The sequence below is a fragment of the Plectropomus leopardus genome, chromosome 23, assembly GCF_026936395.1.
Source record: "Plectropomus leopardus strain MGB_pleo_1.0 chromosome 23, ASM2693639v1, whole genome shotgun sequence".
NCBI lineage: Eukaryota > Metazoa > Chordata > Actinopteri > Perciformes > Serranidae > Plectropomus > Plectropomus leopardus.
In genome coordinates this window covers 3,083,448-3,101,961 of record NC_142198.1, presented here as the reverse complement: position 1 = coordinate 3,101,961, position 18,514 = coordinate 3,083,448, and the positions used below count along the sequence as shown (strand labels likewise).

Below are 18,514 nucleotides of genomic sequence, written 5' to 3'. Positions count from 1 at the left end.
CTTTCCGTACTTTACTTTGCTACTTTTATTACATCTTGTGTTGCTTCATCTCTAAGGTTACTGGATTTGAATGACAGGGCTGAGACAGTCAGATGTACCTGGTGTCCTTTGTAGCCACAAACACCACAGGGTTGGGGGCCTCCCCCTGGCTGACCTTCTGCCGCTTGATGACCGACTGCGAGGTGGTCCTCATACCTGAAGTATACGGCCTCCCATTGGCTGGGTAGGGCACCCCTGTAGCCTGTGAACCAATGAAAAAGTGGGAGAGTCAATTCACCATGTAGTTTCACTTAAAAGGCAAACAGCAAATGAGAGACTTCTGAGGTGGCTGTCAGAATGAGTGTGGAGCAGCATCACGACAGATTTACTCTGGCTGGTTTCTTTAAGGCTAAAAAAAGTAAAAAGTTGAACATTTTAGGGACACCAAATGGCCTGTTTCTGTGTTTTGGATTATTTGTCTGCATGGTGACAGACTGCTGTAAACGACAACACTTTGACAAGGGCCAACAGTGTGGGTCACACTGCAGACTACAGCAACAGATGCTCGGCAACGGCCAGCTGTCGGCTTGGTGTGTCAGGGCCTTCGTGAGCGACAGAGAAGGGGGAGGAGAAGGTGGACTATTGCACGCAATGTTTTCACCCACTTTTTACAAAGAGATGGTGCTGTGGGGGCCGCAATGAAGTGCCCTCTTTATACAGCCCCTGCACTTTTACACAGAATGCCAGCATCATTCTACTCCAGTGTGATTATACACTACATCACAACATCCAGGATCAAAAGAAACATGACGTTTAACACACGAGCGTCCGCCTCTAGTGTGAAATCTAGTATGTGCATCGGCATCACTTCATAAACAATAACAAAGCCACAACATGTCAATCACAATCATTTACTGTCACTGTTATGTGACAGCTGATCTTGTCCTCTGCTCAGAGGGTAATTAGCTTTGAGTTAGCCGCTATGCTGCTTTTTTGACACTGCTTTGTCACTTTTTGACCCATCCATCAAAACCAGTGACATTCATACATCAGTGAATAAAACAAAAAGTCAGCCCAGCTGAGCGCACATTGATCAGTGAAGGTGGCAAATCTTCATGCTGGTGACGACGACAACAATCTCGGTCACTAAGAAAGGTACCACTTCATCCATCTGAAAGCCTAAATTTCATCAGTTCAGCTCAACTTCACTCCCGAATCTCAATAATGCCTTAAGCAAACCTGCACATCAAGCACATTGATTGGTTGATGCAACTCGTGTTGGGAGGTGGGTTTGAGAAGGAGAGGAAAGCAAATGTAAACACACTACAAGCAAGCGTAACAGAAACATATTCTATCCACTTTCATGAACGTTTGACTACCTGCAGCACAAACGTGCATATTTTATTAATCCCTGAGCCAGCAGGGCTGTGAGCCCTGGCTATGGTGTGATTGTGTGTGATACTAACGCTGTCAAAGCCCCTCTTTCCCAGCAGGCTTTGGCCCACGCGGGGCTGGCTGGCCTGGTTCCTGTTGATGGGTGTGGGGGGTCCTCTGGACGCCTTCAGTTTCAGAGGAGCTGAGATGGCTGCAGAGACACAACAACACTCTGAATAACCAATCACAGTGCAGCAGGAGGATCAGAGAGGTGATGGTCTCGTGACCTGATCTTACCTAAATCCTTCACGATGTTGGCCAGCGACTGTCGAGGCACCAACTTGCTCTTTAGAGGAGTTTTTGTGGCTTTGGGCAGCCGGATCATACCTGAAGACACAAAACATTTGGACCATCAGACAGTGTGGTTCACATCCATATCCATATTTTAAACCGGTCAAAGTGAGAGTATTGTGAATGTGTGTACATACACTCAGCCTTGACAGCGTTGGCGTTGATGGAGGCGTAGGGTCGCCGTGCAGCGCGGCGAGGCTGCAGGATGTCCTCACACACCCGCCGAGCGATGCGGGTCAGCTTGGTGGTCTGCAGGATGAACGTCTGACGGTTCTTGGCCAAAAGCTTAGCTCGGCCCTCGTTGCGGGTGAACGGCGACATGCCCTGCACCTCCTGGCGTGTCATGTGACTGCGGGGGCCTGCCTCCTGGACGCAGAGGAAGGAGCTCAGTTTTTAAAATCTAACCACAGGAACAGTGTGACTGACTGCTGCACCGCTTCAGATTGAGATGAGACTTACAGAGCCAGCTCGAGCAGCGCCCTCTAGTTGTGTGGGGGTCTTCAGGCCTCCGTACTTCTTCCAGTAGATCCAGCAGGAGGCGCACAGTCTGCACTGCATGTTGGGAGGCCCCCAGGCATACCACTGAGGAGACTGGGCCGCTGGATTGGTGAAGGGAGAGTCGATGTTAGAGGCCGTCTCAACAGATTCAAGTCTGATTTAAGGCGTGGTGCCCGACAGACATCCAAGAACAGAGCAACATTTTTGTATTTCCAGGGTTCATACACACTTTTACCACTTTTACTTTTTCTAATACGGTATAAAAGCTTTTATAAATGTATATTATATAAAAATATAATGAATTAAGAATATGATTAACACTCAATATTTAAATATAACTGAGGACCTGTTTGTTATTTATGTGAGGGGAGGGCGTGGTGCAAAGAGAGGGAGGTGTGTCAACTATTTTCTTAGCACTGGGGAGCGACTTATGTTTTTTAATTTGGGTTTAGGAACAGAGTTTAAATGAATGTATTTATTTTACTGCCACTTTTTGAAAAAAAAAAAACATGAGGGCATGTTTTCTTAAGACAAAAACATTTTTTTTTTCTTGATTTTTAAACAAAAAAAAAGGTCATTTTTATCTGAATCTATTTTTTCTATCTTTGAAAAAAATTGAACATTTACAAAGAAAAAAAGATGATTTTTTTTCTTTCCAAATGTTGCTCTTTTAAAAAAATGTATAAATAAAAACAATATACCCCTCGAGTTTGGAAAGCATGTTTTCTTTTTTAAAAAAAAAAAAAAAAAAAAGCCAAAATTGCAGCATTTGTCACAGTCAGAAACTGCAACAACAGAAATTAATGTTGGATTTTCAAATTTCCGACAGCCCTGAACACATCACGTATTATACAGGTTTGTAAAAGTTCCATGACTTTTCCAAAACTTTCAGGGTATATTTAGTTTTCCAAAACCAAATCCAGGCCTGTAAATTGCTATTTGCAAATTCCATGACTTTTCCAAGCTTTTTATGCCTGAACAAAGAACAAACCCTGAATTAATGACAGAACCTTTCCCTCCTTCCCTCAGAGTGTGAACTTACTGTGGCAGCTCTCACAGCTGAGTCCTTTCTGGAAGCCTGCTGCTCCGTTCATGCCTGGCTTGCTGCCTGGAACCATGATCTGGTTGGGGTTGGGTTTGGTGCTGATGGAGAGGAGAGAAAAGTGAGTTATTTTGACGGCAGCTCTAAGTAAAAGAAGGTATTTGTGAAGTAGTTTATAGAACACTTACTAGGTGGGGATGTACACCTGCTTCAGCTTGCTGTCTGCCTCTGCTGCCTTTAGTCGTTTCTGAAATAGACGGTTGGACAGGTTTATGAAAACACAAATCAAACATTTTAGTATTTAGGGCCTTGCTTTAGATCGGTGATTCTCAATTTGCTGCCTGCAAGCCAAATCTGCTGTGCTCTATTTCACAATAACAATAAAGTGATTTACACTGGGAATTCTTTCTGTAGTTTTAGTATACACAAGAGAGCCAGAGTGCAAAAAACAGCATCAAAATAGAGCTTATTTATCAAAAAAATGCCAGTGGTGGATTATGCGCCATGCCTCCACTATTAATATATGCATGGGACTCTTATCAACACCTATTTTTGCATGTAACATCACATGCTATCAGAGTGCATTTAGTAATTTATCTATTGTAATTTAATTGTTATTTACAACATCTATTGCACGTCTGTCTATCCTGGAAGAGGGATCCCTCCTCAGTTGCTCTTCCTGAGGTTTGTACCCCCCCGTGACAGGTTTTTTTTTTTTTGGGGGGGGGTTCCTTAGACGATGTGAGAGTCTAAGGGCAGAGGAATGCATCTCTGAGGCAAACTGTGTTTTGTAATAATGGGTTTTATAAATAAAATTGAATTTATTTGAATTGATATCTGGCCCCACACCTCCTGTCATTTTGCAAAAGTGGCTCCAAAGCAAAGTACGTTGAGTCTGTCTGCTGTAGACGTACCTGTTGGATGTAGCGGTCGGTGGTCTTCCACATGTAGTAGAACTGGACCACACTGGCTAGAGACTTCCAGGGCAGCTGAGGGACAGGGGGAAACAAACAGGATGTTTACAGGGAAGTTCAGTTCCACATCACACTGAAGTTTACACCAGAGTTTAAAAGGAGCTTACAAAGTCCTGACGGATGTCGTTGAAGTCTTTGCCGTATTTCTCCAGAGCCTCTTCAAACAGCATGGCCTCGGAGGCGCTCCACTCCTCCATCTCATCGCGGCAGAGCACCGGGCCGCCCTGAGGGACCAGGGTGGACATGGCTTTGGCCAGGTCGTAGTTGTTCTTCTGCAACGTGTCCATTGCATGGAACTGTGAGCAGAGAGGGCAGAGACAAGAGGAGGGACGTTAAAGCTTCATCATCACAGACACAGGGATCCCCACACAGTTATTTTCTTTGTGGTGGCCCGCCACAATTAAAACACCTTTTTTTAATGTTTGGAGCTGAACCATTTATCAGCTGTTGGAATATATATACTGTTTGGTTATTCATTACAACACACAGAGCGTACTCTGGCCGCAGCAGCTGCTTCTAACATCCACCGATCTGATCCGATCAGCTCTGACTGGACCTACAGGTCAATCAGCCACCGTGTGACTCAAACCTCACAAACTGCTGCTGAGGAAAAAAAAAACTCATGATGCAGCTTGCCTTCAAAATGTCCACAAAACTGTCCAAATTTAGAGAGAGGACACAGTATGATTAAAAAAAGGAAGACACACATACAAGATTACAAAAAAAAGGAAGGAAGTTTTTCAGAGCCACCAAATGTTAAACACTGAGCGCTGTAAAGGAAAGGAGTGGACAGGATTTATAACACAAGACAAAACATCACTGTGAGACAGAATGTAGCACAATTAATCAATTATCTTGTTTTTTTTGTAAATGTTGGAAGCCAAAATTGAATTGAAAATAAAAAATGATTAATTGCACTGCCCTAAAATCTTGCTATGTATATTAACACAATAAACTGTACTGGTGTATAATAAATGATACAAGACGTCTCTTGTCAAAATTAATGAATGCCAATTTCAAATTTTAAACCTTTTACAAACAGTGAACAAAAAAAACCTTTTACTTATAAAATTTGAGCTGAATTAGTAATTTTAATAAAATATGGAAAACACACACACACACGCACACGCACATAATGTCAATGTTCTCACCAGTGTGATGTCTCTGGAGGCTGCAGCTGCGCTCATATGGAGGCTGGGCTGGCGGATGGAGCTGCTGCAGTCCAGGGCGCGAGCAAACGTCCCCACAGCTCTGTGACAAACACACACAGGTTACTGCCACTCATCTGTCTGATCTACATTTGCAACATAAAAATAATAATAATAACAGGACTGCTCAAGAGGTAGTGTGCTTTGTACTAAATGTTCCTTGAATGACCACTAGATGGGGTGTTTGGCTCATGGACCAATTAATACACAGCAAGATGATTCCCTCCAAAAGCAAACTTAATCTACATTTCCTTCAAAAAAACACTGGTGTAGTATCATCATGCCACTGATAAACTACAGTGTTAAATGCATATTTCTATGAATTTTTGGCATATGTCATACAGAATTTGTTTAACGCTTAGAATAAATATTTCCAACACATCCATGAAAGAGGTCAGTGATGTTGTGTTGACCTCAGTGTCCTAACACTAAACTCTCACAGTTCTATCTGAAGCTGCTGCAGTGGCGGCTGGTCCATGCATCAGCCATAAAACACGTATTTTCCCATGAGATTATCAAACTTGATGCCAGTTCACACATTCCCTGTAGAAAAGCTGTCCTGTGGATGGCAGAGTCAGAAGTCGTCATGGCAACAGGATGATGATGATGCAACGCAGTGACAGATGGGGAGCAGGGGAGCGTTACCTTGCCACCACCAGGAACTGGTCGATCTGAGGGTCTTTGAGCTGGTTGTTGGGGTCCCACACCTTGGTCTCCAGCTTCTCCTGGACCCTTGTGTCTGATTCGCCTGAGAGGACGAGAAATACGCTTTAACGCTTTACTGTTTCTGCCTTATTTCAGGTTAAAAATGCTAAAGTAGCAACATAATTCAGCTTTAGTGTGCTGCTCACCCTCTGCTAGCTTGTCGGGGATCTCTGCCTGGTACTTGGAGCCCACCCGGATCTCGCCCTGGTCTGCCAGCAGGGTCTTCTGGACAGGGTCGAACACCAACGAGTAGAAGAAACAGTCCTGAAAGAACACACGGAAAATGCTTACAGCTGCTTGCCAGATGCACATTGTTCAACAAAACATTCACTGCATCTTTCTTTTGTAATGTGAAAACTAAAGGAATAAGGTATCTTGTGTTACCTCTTTCTCCAGGTAGCCGGCCAGGACGTCTGTTTCATTGAGGAGGGTGACGTTACATTTGCCCCTGAAGAGACAGAGAGGAGCAGTCAGAGACCAGGAAGTACACATTCTCTACAGCATCAAAGACAATTGGGGTCGACTGATTTGGTTTTTCAGAACTGATATTTTCACGAATTAATTTTTATCATTAAAAAAAAAAACACAGCTACAGATAATCAGCAAAATGCCAAATATCGGCCCACATAATCAGCCAGGTCGACAATCTGTCGACCACCAAAGAAAATGCTATACTTTAACATCAGAGCCAATAAAAACCAAGCTATTTCACACAATACCACAACTCTGCTGTCAGTGCTGCCAAATAAAGAATATAAAACACCAAATACTACAGTACAATGAACCACAATTACCAACTTAAAAATTGGTCAAAAAGTTAACACGACATGGCACAGGTAACATTTTTCAAAAATAGTTTTTTTCAGTGAAGTTTTTTTAATGGATTACAATTACAGCACTGAACAATAAACTAACTAACTAAACCCTGAAATCACTTTTTCAGCTGAAAACCAATATATATGGGTTTTTAGAAGTGCTGGTGATGGATTTAAATCAAAATTTTGGCATTTTAGTGCAAAGTATTTGAATTGTACATCTGCAGGCGACTGTGGTTAAAAAAGGCACAGCGGTTGAAGTATCCTTGGGCAACATACTGAACCCCATATCACTCCCGATGGCTGTTCCATTAGTGTGTGAGTGTGTGTGGCGGATTAAAAAAGTAGCAGTAGCAAGAGTAGCAGGTGGCACCTTGTACAGTAGCCTCTGCCACCAGTTTATGCATGTGTGTATGAAAATGTGACAAGTCGAGTAAAAAGCACTTTGAGTGATCAGAAGACTAGAAGGCTCTATACAAGTGCAGGTCCAGTAACCAAAGATGCATACTGACTGTACTCTACTGATTGAAACTGGCTACTGCACATGAATTTTCCGTTAAATAAACTGATGGCAGGTATAAATGGTGGCAGCTTTCGCAAAGGGGTAAAAAAAAAAAGCTCAGTGCCACAATATCAGCATTGCTTAGATACAGACGTTTTCAGCATTACAAACAAAGGAAATTGACTGAAATTGAAAAAAAGTGGATAAAATCATTATTTAAAAAAAAAAAAAAAAAAGAACAATCAATAAAGCTTTATGTGCAAGTTAGAAAAAAAAGATTATTTGAACTGAAGCCTGACGTGGTGCTCAAACAATTTCATGATTGTTTGAGAGACTGCCAATGAGCTTACTCAGATTTCAACTAATAAACTACCTTTATGTTTATCTGCCTCATTTTCTTTGTTCCATTTTTATATTTCTGTTTTGCAAATAATGTCAATAGGGGATCTATTTTCCTGATTAAAAGCAGGTGCATTAAAAAATGCATTAAAAAGAAACTTTAAAACTTTAAAAAAAAACTTTATCCCAGAAAAACAAAAAAAGAAGCTACTAATTGCAACGTCTTAATATCAACGATCTGAATCTATGGCCCATTTAATGACCTGATGATGAAAATGAAAATAATCAGGTAAATAATAGGGATGTGTGTTGCTGCTTTGAATCCACCATTCTTGGATATCAATTCAATTTAATTCAATTCTAACAACTTTATTCATCAACTAGTAAAGAGCAATATGTTAAGATGACAAACCTAATATACGTACAAAAACACACATAGCAGCATTCTTGACATACAACTAGGCACTGCAACAGCAGCTGAGGAACTGCGATAAGAATAAAGTGCCAGTAGTTGATATAATGCACAATATGTGAAATATTCCTGCATGACTATGTCAAGTATGTGGTACACACATCCCCCTCTGTCACTGTGGTATCATGAGAAAGTGCATTCATCACCACCTGAACAGGATGGGCAACAGTCTTTCGAAAAGGGAAATAATAGGATGGGATTGAGCACATCCCAGCAACAGCTGAGTGAAGCTGCAGTGAGGACCTTTTCCCGAGCACTTCAGTCCTAACTGTGCGTGGCAGCGGTGTGGATTCAGAGTGAGCTGCATCGTGCCAGAGAGTCCTGTCAGTGAACACGTACCGTATGTGAGTAGCAGGTAGAGATTCAAACTGTCGCGACAGGAAGAGTTCTCTGTGTTTGAGCTGGTGTTTCTGTTGTTCCGACAGCGTTGGCTGCTTCGACTCCTCCTCGAATTCTCCTGCAACACAAACGCAGCAGCATCAGCACCGTTTTCCTACTGACAGGACAAACATCGCACACTGTCACTGATTGGAGGAGGACAGACAGAATTCCAACACGTCCTAGTTTAGCAGTCTGAAACAATGATATGTGACCACTGAGTCGCCCCCCCACCCACCCCCCTCCAAATAAGAGTGAAAAATAAGTGACTTTTTTTCTTTTAAATAAAAAAAGTTCAAAGTTAAAAAAAGAAATCACCATGGCAGTTTGTTACTGGAGGTTAAATGAAGGTATGAAGCAAGCAGCAACCTCTGAGGCTAAAAACTGATGCCAACAATAAAGTGCCAAACACGTTTTTCTCTATCTATGGCTGATACTGCACCCAGCTATCCAAGCCAGCAGCTAGTGTTACAGTTAGCTCCACCCTCCCACACAAAGTTGCTACAAATACGAACAGTTTTCATAGAGAGGCCCCCTGGTGGCCCCTGGGCCCCAAGCAGCTTCATAGGTCACGCAGAAGTCACTATAAAGGGTTGACAGATTATCAGCCTGGCCGATTATTGGAGCTGATAATTGGCATTTTGCCGATTATCTGCATTTTAATGATCGCCGATAAAAATTAATTAAAGTGCCAAGAAAGTGCAAACATGGGAAGAACTTTGACTTTGTAAAACCTCAGGGAACTATTTATATTTTTTCAATTTTCACTTGACTTTATGAGAAAAGTTTCAGGGAACATGCTGTATATGATGTTGAAAGTTTCAGTTTTTATTGAATATTTGTTAAAGGCATTTAAACAAAGTTTTGTGTTGGAGTTTTTCCAAATTCTAAATTTTGACAGGAAGATTTTTATTTTAATTTTAAATGCATATGGGTTCCAAATATCTGTTATTGCTCTCATTAAATTCTAATAATTAGTATTGTCATTGGCCTAATCACAATTGTTACTAATTGTTTTCAGCCAGGACGACATTGCATTAGCTGGTGATAGTGACACATTTGCATTGGAACTTCCAAAGAAGCTGTTTTAGGTATTTTGCCAGGTGTCTGTGTCTGTGTGTGTGTGTGTGTGTGTGTGTGTGTGTGTGTGTGTGTGTGTGTCTGTCTGTCTGTCTGTGTCTGTGTGTGTGTCTGTCTGTCTGTCTGTCTATGTGTATGTGTGTGTGTGTCTGTCTGTCTGTCTATGTGTATGTGTGTGTGTCTGTCTGTCTGTGTCTGTGTGTGTGTCTGTCTGTCTGTCTATGTGTATGTGTGTGTGTGTGTGTGTGTCTGTCTGTCTGTCTATGTGTATGTGTGTGTGTCTGTCTGTCTGTGTCTGTGTGTGTGTGTCTGTCTGCGTCTGTGTGTGTGTGTGTGTCTGTCTGTCTGTGTCTCTGTGTGTGTGTCTGTCTGTCTGTCTATGTGTATGTGTGTGTGTGTCTGTCTGTCTGTCTATGTGTATGTGTGTGTGTCTGTCTGTCTGTGTGTGTGTGTGTGTGTGTGTGTGTGTGTGTGTGTGTGTGTGTGTGTCTGTCTGTCTGTGTCTCTGTGTGTGTGTCTGTCTGTCTGTCTATGTGTGTGTGTGTGTGTGTTTGTCAGTCTGTCAGTCGACAGACTTTTTTAAACACAAAACTGTCACAACAGCTACAGATGCCGTCACAAAACTTTGAGTGTGGTCTGAGCGAGGGGGCCGAAGTTCGGGTGATAGGATGCTGGGTGAGGCCACTGGCTTCTGAATGTTTTGCTCCGCTCGGCGTTGGTTTAAAGTTGCTTAACGCTTTCTCACGGCTGAAGTGATTCCACCACAAGACGGTCTGGTTTGTTGTTTAGTTTGTTTAATTTGGTCTAGCTCAGTCTTATGGGACTTTGCTTGAGAACAAGCGAGTTGCAGGTTGAAGTCCCCCATACAGACCAAGTATAGAGTCTGGACTGGTAACTGGAGAGGTGCCAGTTCGCTTCCTGGGCACTGCTGAGATGCTCTTGAGCAAGACACCCAACGTCCAACTCCTCGGGTCGTCTATCCTCAGACGGGCCCCCTCGCTCCGACATCTCTTCTTTTGGGCTCACTGTCAAATTACACACAGCAGTATCGCTCTGCACACCAAATTTGCTTTTCAAAATCAAACTTTCAAACATATTTTACATTCATATTTTCTTTTTTCATTGAGTTTTTTTAAAATTCAACATTAGTCCTAATCATAAATATTCATTAATTTTCTGAATTTTAACCCTTTAAATGCCAGGTTTCGTGATGCCACTATGTTTTTAGATGTAAAAAACAAAAACACCAAAAATAAATTATTTCCAGACCAAAATATATGCCATATGCATTAATACAGCAACAAATTATTGAAAAATCAAAATCCAAAAGGACAAAAATGTCCCTGGGGGAACAAAGGATTAAAGATGAATTTCGACATGAAGACTTTTTGCTGTGCTGCACTGCTATCTGTTTTGAACATGTTTATAGACGTTCTTTTATGTAACGACAGTTCACAGTTTTTGTCCAGTGAGTTAATTTCTTACTTTGCTTTTATTGCATTTGCTTCCTTTTTTATTGCAGCATTTAATATGTTGTTAATCCTCTGCAAAGCACTTTACACAAGTTCAAAGGTCACTGAATTATCAGACTGGAGAAAATTGGTCCTGAGAGCTCAGTGGTGTGAGTTCTTAAATTAAGACTTCTAGAAAAAATGTAAGAATGTAAAGCGTGTACTTGATCTTGATACACAGGCCCACAGACACAGTTATTAATGGACTTACTGTAAAACAACGCGAGTGTTTCACATGACCAAACCCATGTGACATGCAGCCAGTCAGATACACGAAAAAAAATTAAGCCATGGCAGCTATGTGTGTGTATGAAAGTGTGTGTGTTCGGCCACTAGATTGCGCATTCCTAATTTCAGGCGGGTGAGTAATTTGTTGCAAGCTGGAGGGGAGGGACTATAATCGCTCCATCTCCGTGGACTCCGCCCCTGCACTCAGCCACAGGAAACCCTGTCAGTGAGGGCACGGGAGAGAGACGCACACACACGAAGAGAGATAGTGAGCCAGAGGGACGGTACCTTAAGCCACACCCCTTTTCTGTTAACCTCTCAACCCCCCTCCCCCCTCCTCCCCCTGTCCGGCTAGTCCCTGCCAGACAAAGTAGGAAACCCTGTGTACCAAACCTGAGGCGCCCATCCCCCCCAACATGTATCCCCAACTCACTCCACCACACACACACACACACACACACACACACACACACACACACACACACACACACACACACAGACAGAAGGAGCGACAGGCACTTAAAGCGCACACAGCATAACAGTAACACACTCGCACAGACAGACACACACACACACACACACACACGCAGACACACATTTTCTTTGCTCTGACAAAGACACAAGGCAAGTCAGAATTAACCCATTGCGTGCTGTGGCCCTTGGGGACAGATCAAGGGCCTTTTGTTCTGCACAAAGAATTGATGTGTGCACGCGTGTGTGTGTGTGTGTGTGTGTATAGAGTGAGGAGGAAGAGGAGGGGAGCAGTGATGAAAAAAAGTGAGGCAGATAAAGAAAGATTTAGCACAAATGAGCAGCAGCAAAGAGAAGGAGGCTTCTCCATCACTGTTCAGGATCAGACCAGACCTGAACACACACACACACCCACACACATCACTTCCAGTCTGTGTCAGGGCTGCATGGACTTTTAAACTAACCATATTAACAAAACTAGATGTTGTTAGGGAGGCTTTTTCGCTCCAAACAAACTGAGCATTTTCAGTACTGCATGTTGGTGTTGATGGGTGAAAGGAAACTTTTGGAAGACGGCCCAGACAAAGTCAGAGCTGTGCAGCAGTAAACTCAACAATTAAACTCTCTATTGCCTCAGTGATCACTGATTCATTCACCATTCAACAGCTCTGTGATCGTAAAATTAGACATGCACTGATGGACAATTTCCTTGTCCAATTCAGATTTCTAAAACGTTCTCCTCTGCTGATTCTGATTTCCAATTTTTAAACATTTCTGAGCAGCCAATTCTAATTTCAGAAAGATTTTCAATTTCTGAGCAGTATTTTCTGAATTTCATTTTCAATCTGATTTCCCTATTATATTTTTAATTCTGAGCTGCTGATTCTGATTTTCTGATTTTTTTTTAATCATTTCCGAACAGCAAAGTCCGTTATCCATTTTTTAATTTTTTTTATTTCTGAACTGCCCATTTTGATTTCTGATTTCTTAAAATTTGACCTGCCAATTTTGATTTCCTTTTTTTTTCCATTTGTGTAACTTTTCTTTAATGGCAAATTTAATTGTATTTTCAAAATAAAATATTGACTATGAGAAACGTTTACAATTTCTACAAAACTGCACCAGGTTACAGGACCATCTCTTACTCTTACTAATCCCACTTTATATAACATGTTTTGCCCCAAAGAGAAAAGGTGCCACAGATCTTTACAAGCCCAATCGAATTATGTGCATATTACAGAGGAAGAAACAGAGAGTCAACGATTTGTTAACGATCAAAAACTATGTATTTATTTTTCTATTTGTACTGAACTATGAATCAGTGTCTCTTAACAAGAATGCAAAGGAGTGTGCACAGCTACATAATAACACACTGCCTTCTTCACACTGTGCACAGCCCAAGAGGAGGACCCTGTGCTGCTGACAGGAGCCGCTCACTGTGATTACTCTGAGCAGCATGCATGCGAGTGAAAAACTTGCTTTGCTTTTTAAAAATAAAGTCACTAAGAAGGCCTGAAAAGTGGCTAATAAGGCTGCATGACAAAACATCTGTATTTGACAACTTGGGAAAGAGAACAGGTTGAAGCAGACATTAGTCTGTGTGCCCAATGTGACGCATCGTGCTCCGCGTGTGTGTTAAGTTCATCGGCTAAGGATCATCTATATCTGGGAGTGATGGCCGGTCACTGGTCATGGCCGATCAAGCTATAAAACTGTCCGATTTCAGTCACCAGCCGATAGATTGGTGCATTGCTACATAAATTAAAGTCATCGTGAACCTACGTGAAGCAAAAACTGTTTGCCTTGTTTAAAGCTGTTATGTACTTAATTACAGGGTACAAAATTAGCACCATCGACAAGACAGATGTTGATAAAATATGTAAGCGGCTGGTACATTTGCTTCACTCATCAGCGTCATGTTTAAACTCAATTTGAACACTGACAAGCCATTTGGCACACGAACAAAAACATTAATTTTACGCCGTGCTTAACAAGTTTCACTAATACCTCTTTATCACCAAAGTTAGTGCGTATATGCAGGTTTTTTAAAAACGTGAAAACCATGCTGTTACACTTAAGTACTGTATTGGCACATCTTACACGCTTTTCATTCTTCATTTTTCTGTGTTCATGTTTGATCAGTGAATTTCCAGCTCAGCTCCTACAATAAGTTTGAGCTGAGCTGGAATTGTTGCTCCCAAACTGACATTTGTGATCCCACAGCCATCAAAACATAAAAACACGCATTGTATTATTTCTGGGTGTCATTCTGGGCCTTTGACTTGGAATTCATCATTTTTACTATTTTCCACCCGATGATGTCATTTTTACCGCATTTGGCATACTGAGAAAATACATGCTATCTCCACAGGTGCACTGTCACAACCAATGTTGCAGATAATTACTGACATATCCCAGACTATAATAATAAAACAAATCTACTTAGCATGTATATCGAAAAAATTCTAAACACATGGAAGCATCATGACAAACACCTGGCATTAAAAGTTTTAAAATCCTGGAAATTCATGAATATAATTAATATTTATGATTAAGACAGATGTTGGTTAAGAAAATTAACTCAATGAAAGTAGAAAATAATATTGATGCACAGTATTTTTTATAGCCTGATTTTGTAACCCATTTTGTGAGCAGAGCGATACAAGTGTGTGTAATATTAAAGCGGCCCCAAAGGGTTAAAAAGGGTTAGTGTCTGATGACAGAATAGTCTATGATAAGCAACGCCATGTTATTATGACCACCTGTCTCAGACTGTGGAGAAATGGTTCAAATGGGGCATCTGTTATTGTTGGAGACTTTGCCACTAAAAGAAGCTGCATTAAAATGATAACAAGCGCAGCCATAAATGTGTCTGTGAAGTCCATTTCGCGCTGCTGTGCTTCAGCTCAGTCACTGCATCACTTGTAAAGTCTGATTTGGCAAAGCCACATTTAGAAGGTAGACAGCTCGGCTGCTTTCAAATAATAAAAACCTGTAAAAAAAGCACAGGCTGGTAGCTCACACAGCACATGATGAAATCACCATCACTGTGTTCAGTCACATCTCAGACTAGTATACACATGACCAATGTACAAACACTGAGCATCTGTGTGTGCTGCTGATCAAAAACAGCAATAACGCATCCATTTTGAGGTGTAATGTGTGTGTGTGTGTGTGTGTGTGTGTGTGTGTGTGTGTGTGTGTGTGTGTGTGTGTGTGTTTGTAAGGAGATGTCTTTGTCTGGGAGCACTGCGGCCCAGGAGGAGGGAGGGGAAGCCGGTGTTGGTGTCGGGGTGGGGGTAATGAGTGAATGTGATCAGGCTTCAGTAGTCTGCATGCCATTAGCACCACCCCGCTACCTCCACCCTCCCACCTCCTTGGCTCTCTGCTCACACACAAGACAGAGACTGGGCTCACAGGCTGGATGAGGGCGGGGTGGAGGGGGGCGGGGCTGGCACCATGTACTGACACCACACCACTGAACATTACAGTTCGACATTATCATTATTATGTCTTACCAAAGAAATCCCTACAGTGGGGTGGGGGATCATTTTACTGCTGTACAATATATTCAGCAGTGTGCGCCTGGACCTGTGGGAAAACCTGTTCCCCCCACACACACACACACATCCTTGATATGAGCTGAGCAGAATAAGTAAAACGTTGAAATAACAGCTGGAGACCACTGACTTAACCTTATTTTTCACAAGCTTAAACAGGGTTAGACTGGACATAGACACAACGCGTTCCTGCTCTAGAAAGGATGTGCTGCATGTTGTTGGAACTACAAAAACACTCACTTGGGGTTGTATAGCAGTGTTACAGAATAAATGCTCTTTGGCAGAGGACTAGTCGAGCTCACAGGATGTAAACTGAGGGTAGCCCATCACTCGCCGCCTATCTCAGGGGGTAACAGTTTTTAAATCCACCATCTCTACGTCAAACTAGTCTGGCTATTTTGATTCCATTTGCATAAAGTTGGAACTTTCTCAACCACCCCAGGATGCCTCTCAAGTCTTTCGACACTTTTACAGAGATCACACTATGAGGCTGCAGCGTAGTCCCCCCCTTTAAACCGCCACTGCACTTTTACACGCAACCAAACAACGGCGACATCATTCTGCTGCGGTGCGTGCTTATACACTGCAGCGCGGCATCTCGCGATCAAAGGAGGCATAACGGGCGTGATGTTTAACACACAAGTGTCATCTGCGTGTCGGCAGCGCTTTCTCAAAAATAACAAAGCCATAACACGTTAATCACAGTCATTTACCGTCTCTGTTGTATGGCAGCTGATCTCGTTCTCTGCTCGGAAGGTAAGTAGTTCCCGAATCTCACTATTTTCCCAGTTTGCGGGCATTTACAACCAATGTTCTTCTTCCCTGTATTAGCCCCTTTGCTAAAAGCTTCGCACACATACACGTGTCATCAAAAAGTCAAACCGTTTCCTCCCACGGTCATGTCTTTCCAGCTTTACATTTTACATAGACCTTGTTTTGGCTCAGAGGTGAGACCACTCTGTGCCCCCTTTCTTTGATCAGACGTAACACAGAACGGCAAAACGGCATGATAGTCCCACCTTTCACAGGCAGTGTAAATGCAGCCGCTCAAAAGTGGTCGTTGTCAGATTTTTAATTTCTACTTAAGGAGTATTATGACCTCCTCACACCAAACCATCATGATCATGGCAGAGCGCACTAACCAAGTCAAAATCTCGAAAATTTGTCAGCAAACAGGGAAATCCCTTTAAATGATGTTAGGGCCAAAATTATTCTACAAATGGCAAAAAAATAAAGGTTCAATCTAACTCGAAGCTGTGTAATAAAACAATGTGAGCTAAGTTAGCAAAGACTGTACGTTGGTGTGGATTCAAAATCTAACTGTAGTTATAATCACTTTAAAGAAGCCTTTTTTAATACACATTAATTCATTGAAAAGATATTTTGACTACAATTTAATATCTAAAATGTCATTAAAAAACAAACACAGCCGAGCCATTAACTCTTCCTTTTCATGACAGGCATTCATCACTGAGCCTTACACAAAGTGCTGGTCTTCCTTTAACCCCAGAAGCAGGCCTTGGTGCATTTCAGCACATAAAAGCTGAAGAGGTGCTTTGAGGCTTTTATGTGGAACACAGTGGGGAAGGGCTTCATTAAAGGCAGCCAGCCATATCATACCTGCTCTCACACTGTGGAAAACAAGACGGGAGCTGGACGCAGCTCTGGGCTCTATGGGTGCTACTCACTTGCATTGCTGTCGGCCAGGGTGTTGAGGTTTCCTGAGATGTCTCGCCTCCTGAACAGACACACCACCTTCGCCTCCACGTTCCCATTGGCTGTCTGGAAGTGGAGAGTCACTGGTTAAAAGCTGGCATCGGGAGAAAGCACTGGAATAACCACCTCTGTCAAAACTCCTGTCGTAAGTCTGCAGCTACTCAAACACTCATTTCTCTGTCTTCAGCCGGGTCACATGGTTTGATCACTTCTCACACTAATCAGAGGAACTCATTCGGGCTCAGTGTCATTTCCATTTGATTGATACAGTTTCAAATTTCAGTCTTGTTTTTTAGTTCTGGCATTAATCAGCTCAGAATCTCGGCATATTATTTGAGCAAGGGAAAAATAAATTGCAGGTTAACAGCACTTAAATTTTCAGCAGCTGTAGGCCTATCATATCTATACCAACCACTCACTAATCAATAAACAATTCCTACAGGAAGCCAAGTCTGCATTCTCATCTGCTCTGTGCACAGCTGGAATCAAGTTTGCTGCACTTAAAGATTAACACTGTGTTTACATCAAGGGCGTAGTGAATATTACAGTACAATACAATACACAGTACAATTACATACAAAGTCTGTGCAAAGACACAAATACACACAAATTTCTGTAAGGCAACATGAATACTCGTTATACATCTTTAAATGTGAGAATATGTTAATACATTAAAGTAATTTCAACTTGATGCAAACTAGGGCAAGGTTTGTGACTCACAGGGTGGATAATTGACCCATCGATCCAGTCAAAGCTCAGATCAGATCGATGGATGACAGGAGCAGCTGCTGCTATGGAATGCACATTTTTAGACCCAGTACAATGAATGACTAAGTTTCATTTTCAGTGTGTGCTGCTCTGTTTGTGCCCCGAGTATGCTCTGCGCTCCAAGAGTGTGGTGCAATGAATAACTGAACAGTACATATATTTCAACGGCGCTGCATATTAACAATCCAACTCCAAAAATAGAAAATCTATTTGTGGAGGCAGATTAATCGCGGCAGACTGCCACAAAAAAATGTACTGGTGGGAAAATTTGTATGTATCATCTTAGATTTTGGATATCGAAAGTGTTACCTTTACCTAGTTTTAAAGGCTGCTTTGCAGTTAAGTGATGCAGTTTTCTAAACTTACCAGGTTGTTCTTGCTGTTCTATTTTTTTGCATTTACTCACTTAGTCATTATACCCGCATTACTGATAATTATCAAGAGCACCAACAGTCAACTCTCCAATACCACATTGGGCCTCCAGCTGGTAAACTAAATCCGGCCTGCTGCTGAGGGTGTTTTCTCTCTGCTGCTCATGTGATA

At 42.1% G+C, this 18,514-nt stretch overlaps 1 protein-coding gene across 2 annotated transcripts in view; it reads right to left on the bottom strand.

Annotated features, from left to right (window-relative positions):
- The window catches only part of mta2 (metastasis associated 1 family, member 2), a 37,910-nt gene that overhangs the window by 3,830 nt on the left and 15,566 nt on the right, over positions 1-18,514 (bottom strand). The window contains exons 3-17 of one of the 2 annotated variants that reach the window (XM_042512031.2): positions 17,176-17,269; positions 8,599-8,716; positions 6,516-6,579; positions 6,278-6,395; positions 6,072-6,174; positions 5,370-5,469; positions 4,326-4,514; positions 4,159-4,233; positions 3,433-3,491; positions 3,245-3,345; positions 2,164-2,303; positions 1,842-2,067; positions 1,651-1,740; positions 1,446-1,564; positions 99-241 (exon numbers count right to left, since the gene is read on the bottom strand). In XM_042512031.2, coding sequence (XP_042367965.1) covers positions 99-241; positions 1,446-1,564; positions 1,651-1,740; positions 1,842-2,067; positions 2,164-2,303; positions 3,245-3,345; positions 3,433-3,491; positions 4,159-4,233; positions 4,326-4,514; positions 5,370-5,469; positions 6,072-6,174; positions 6,278-6,395; positions 6,516-6,579; positions 8,599-8,716; positions 17,176-17,269 — 1,739 coding nt within the window. Of the gene's footprint in view, positions 1-98; positions 242-1,445; positions 1,565-1,650; positions 1,741-1,841; positions 2,071-2,163; positions 2,304-3,244; positions 3,346-3,432; positions 3,492-4,158; positions 4,234-4,325; positions 4,515-5,369; positions 5,470-6,071; positions 6,175-6,277; positions 6,396-6,515; positions 6,580-8,598; positions 8,717-17,175; positions 17,270-18,514 lie in introns of both variants that reach the window. The other variant, XM_042512030.2, reaches the window with a different exon arrangement.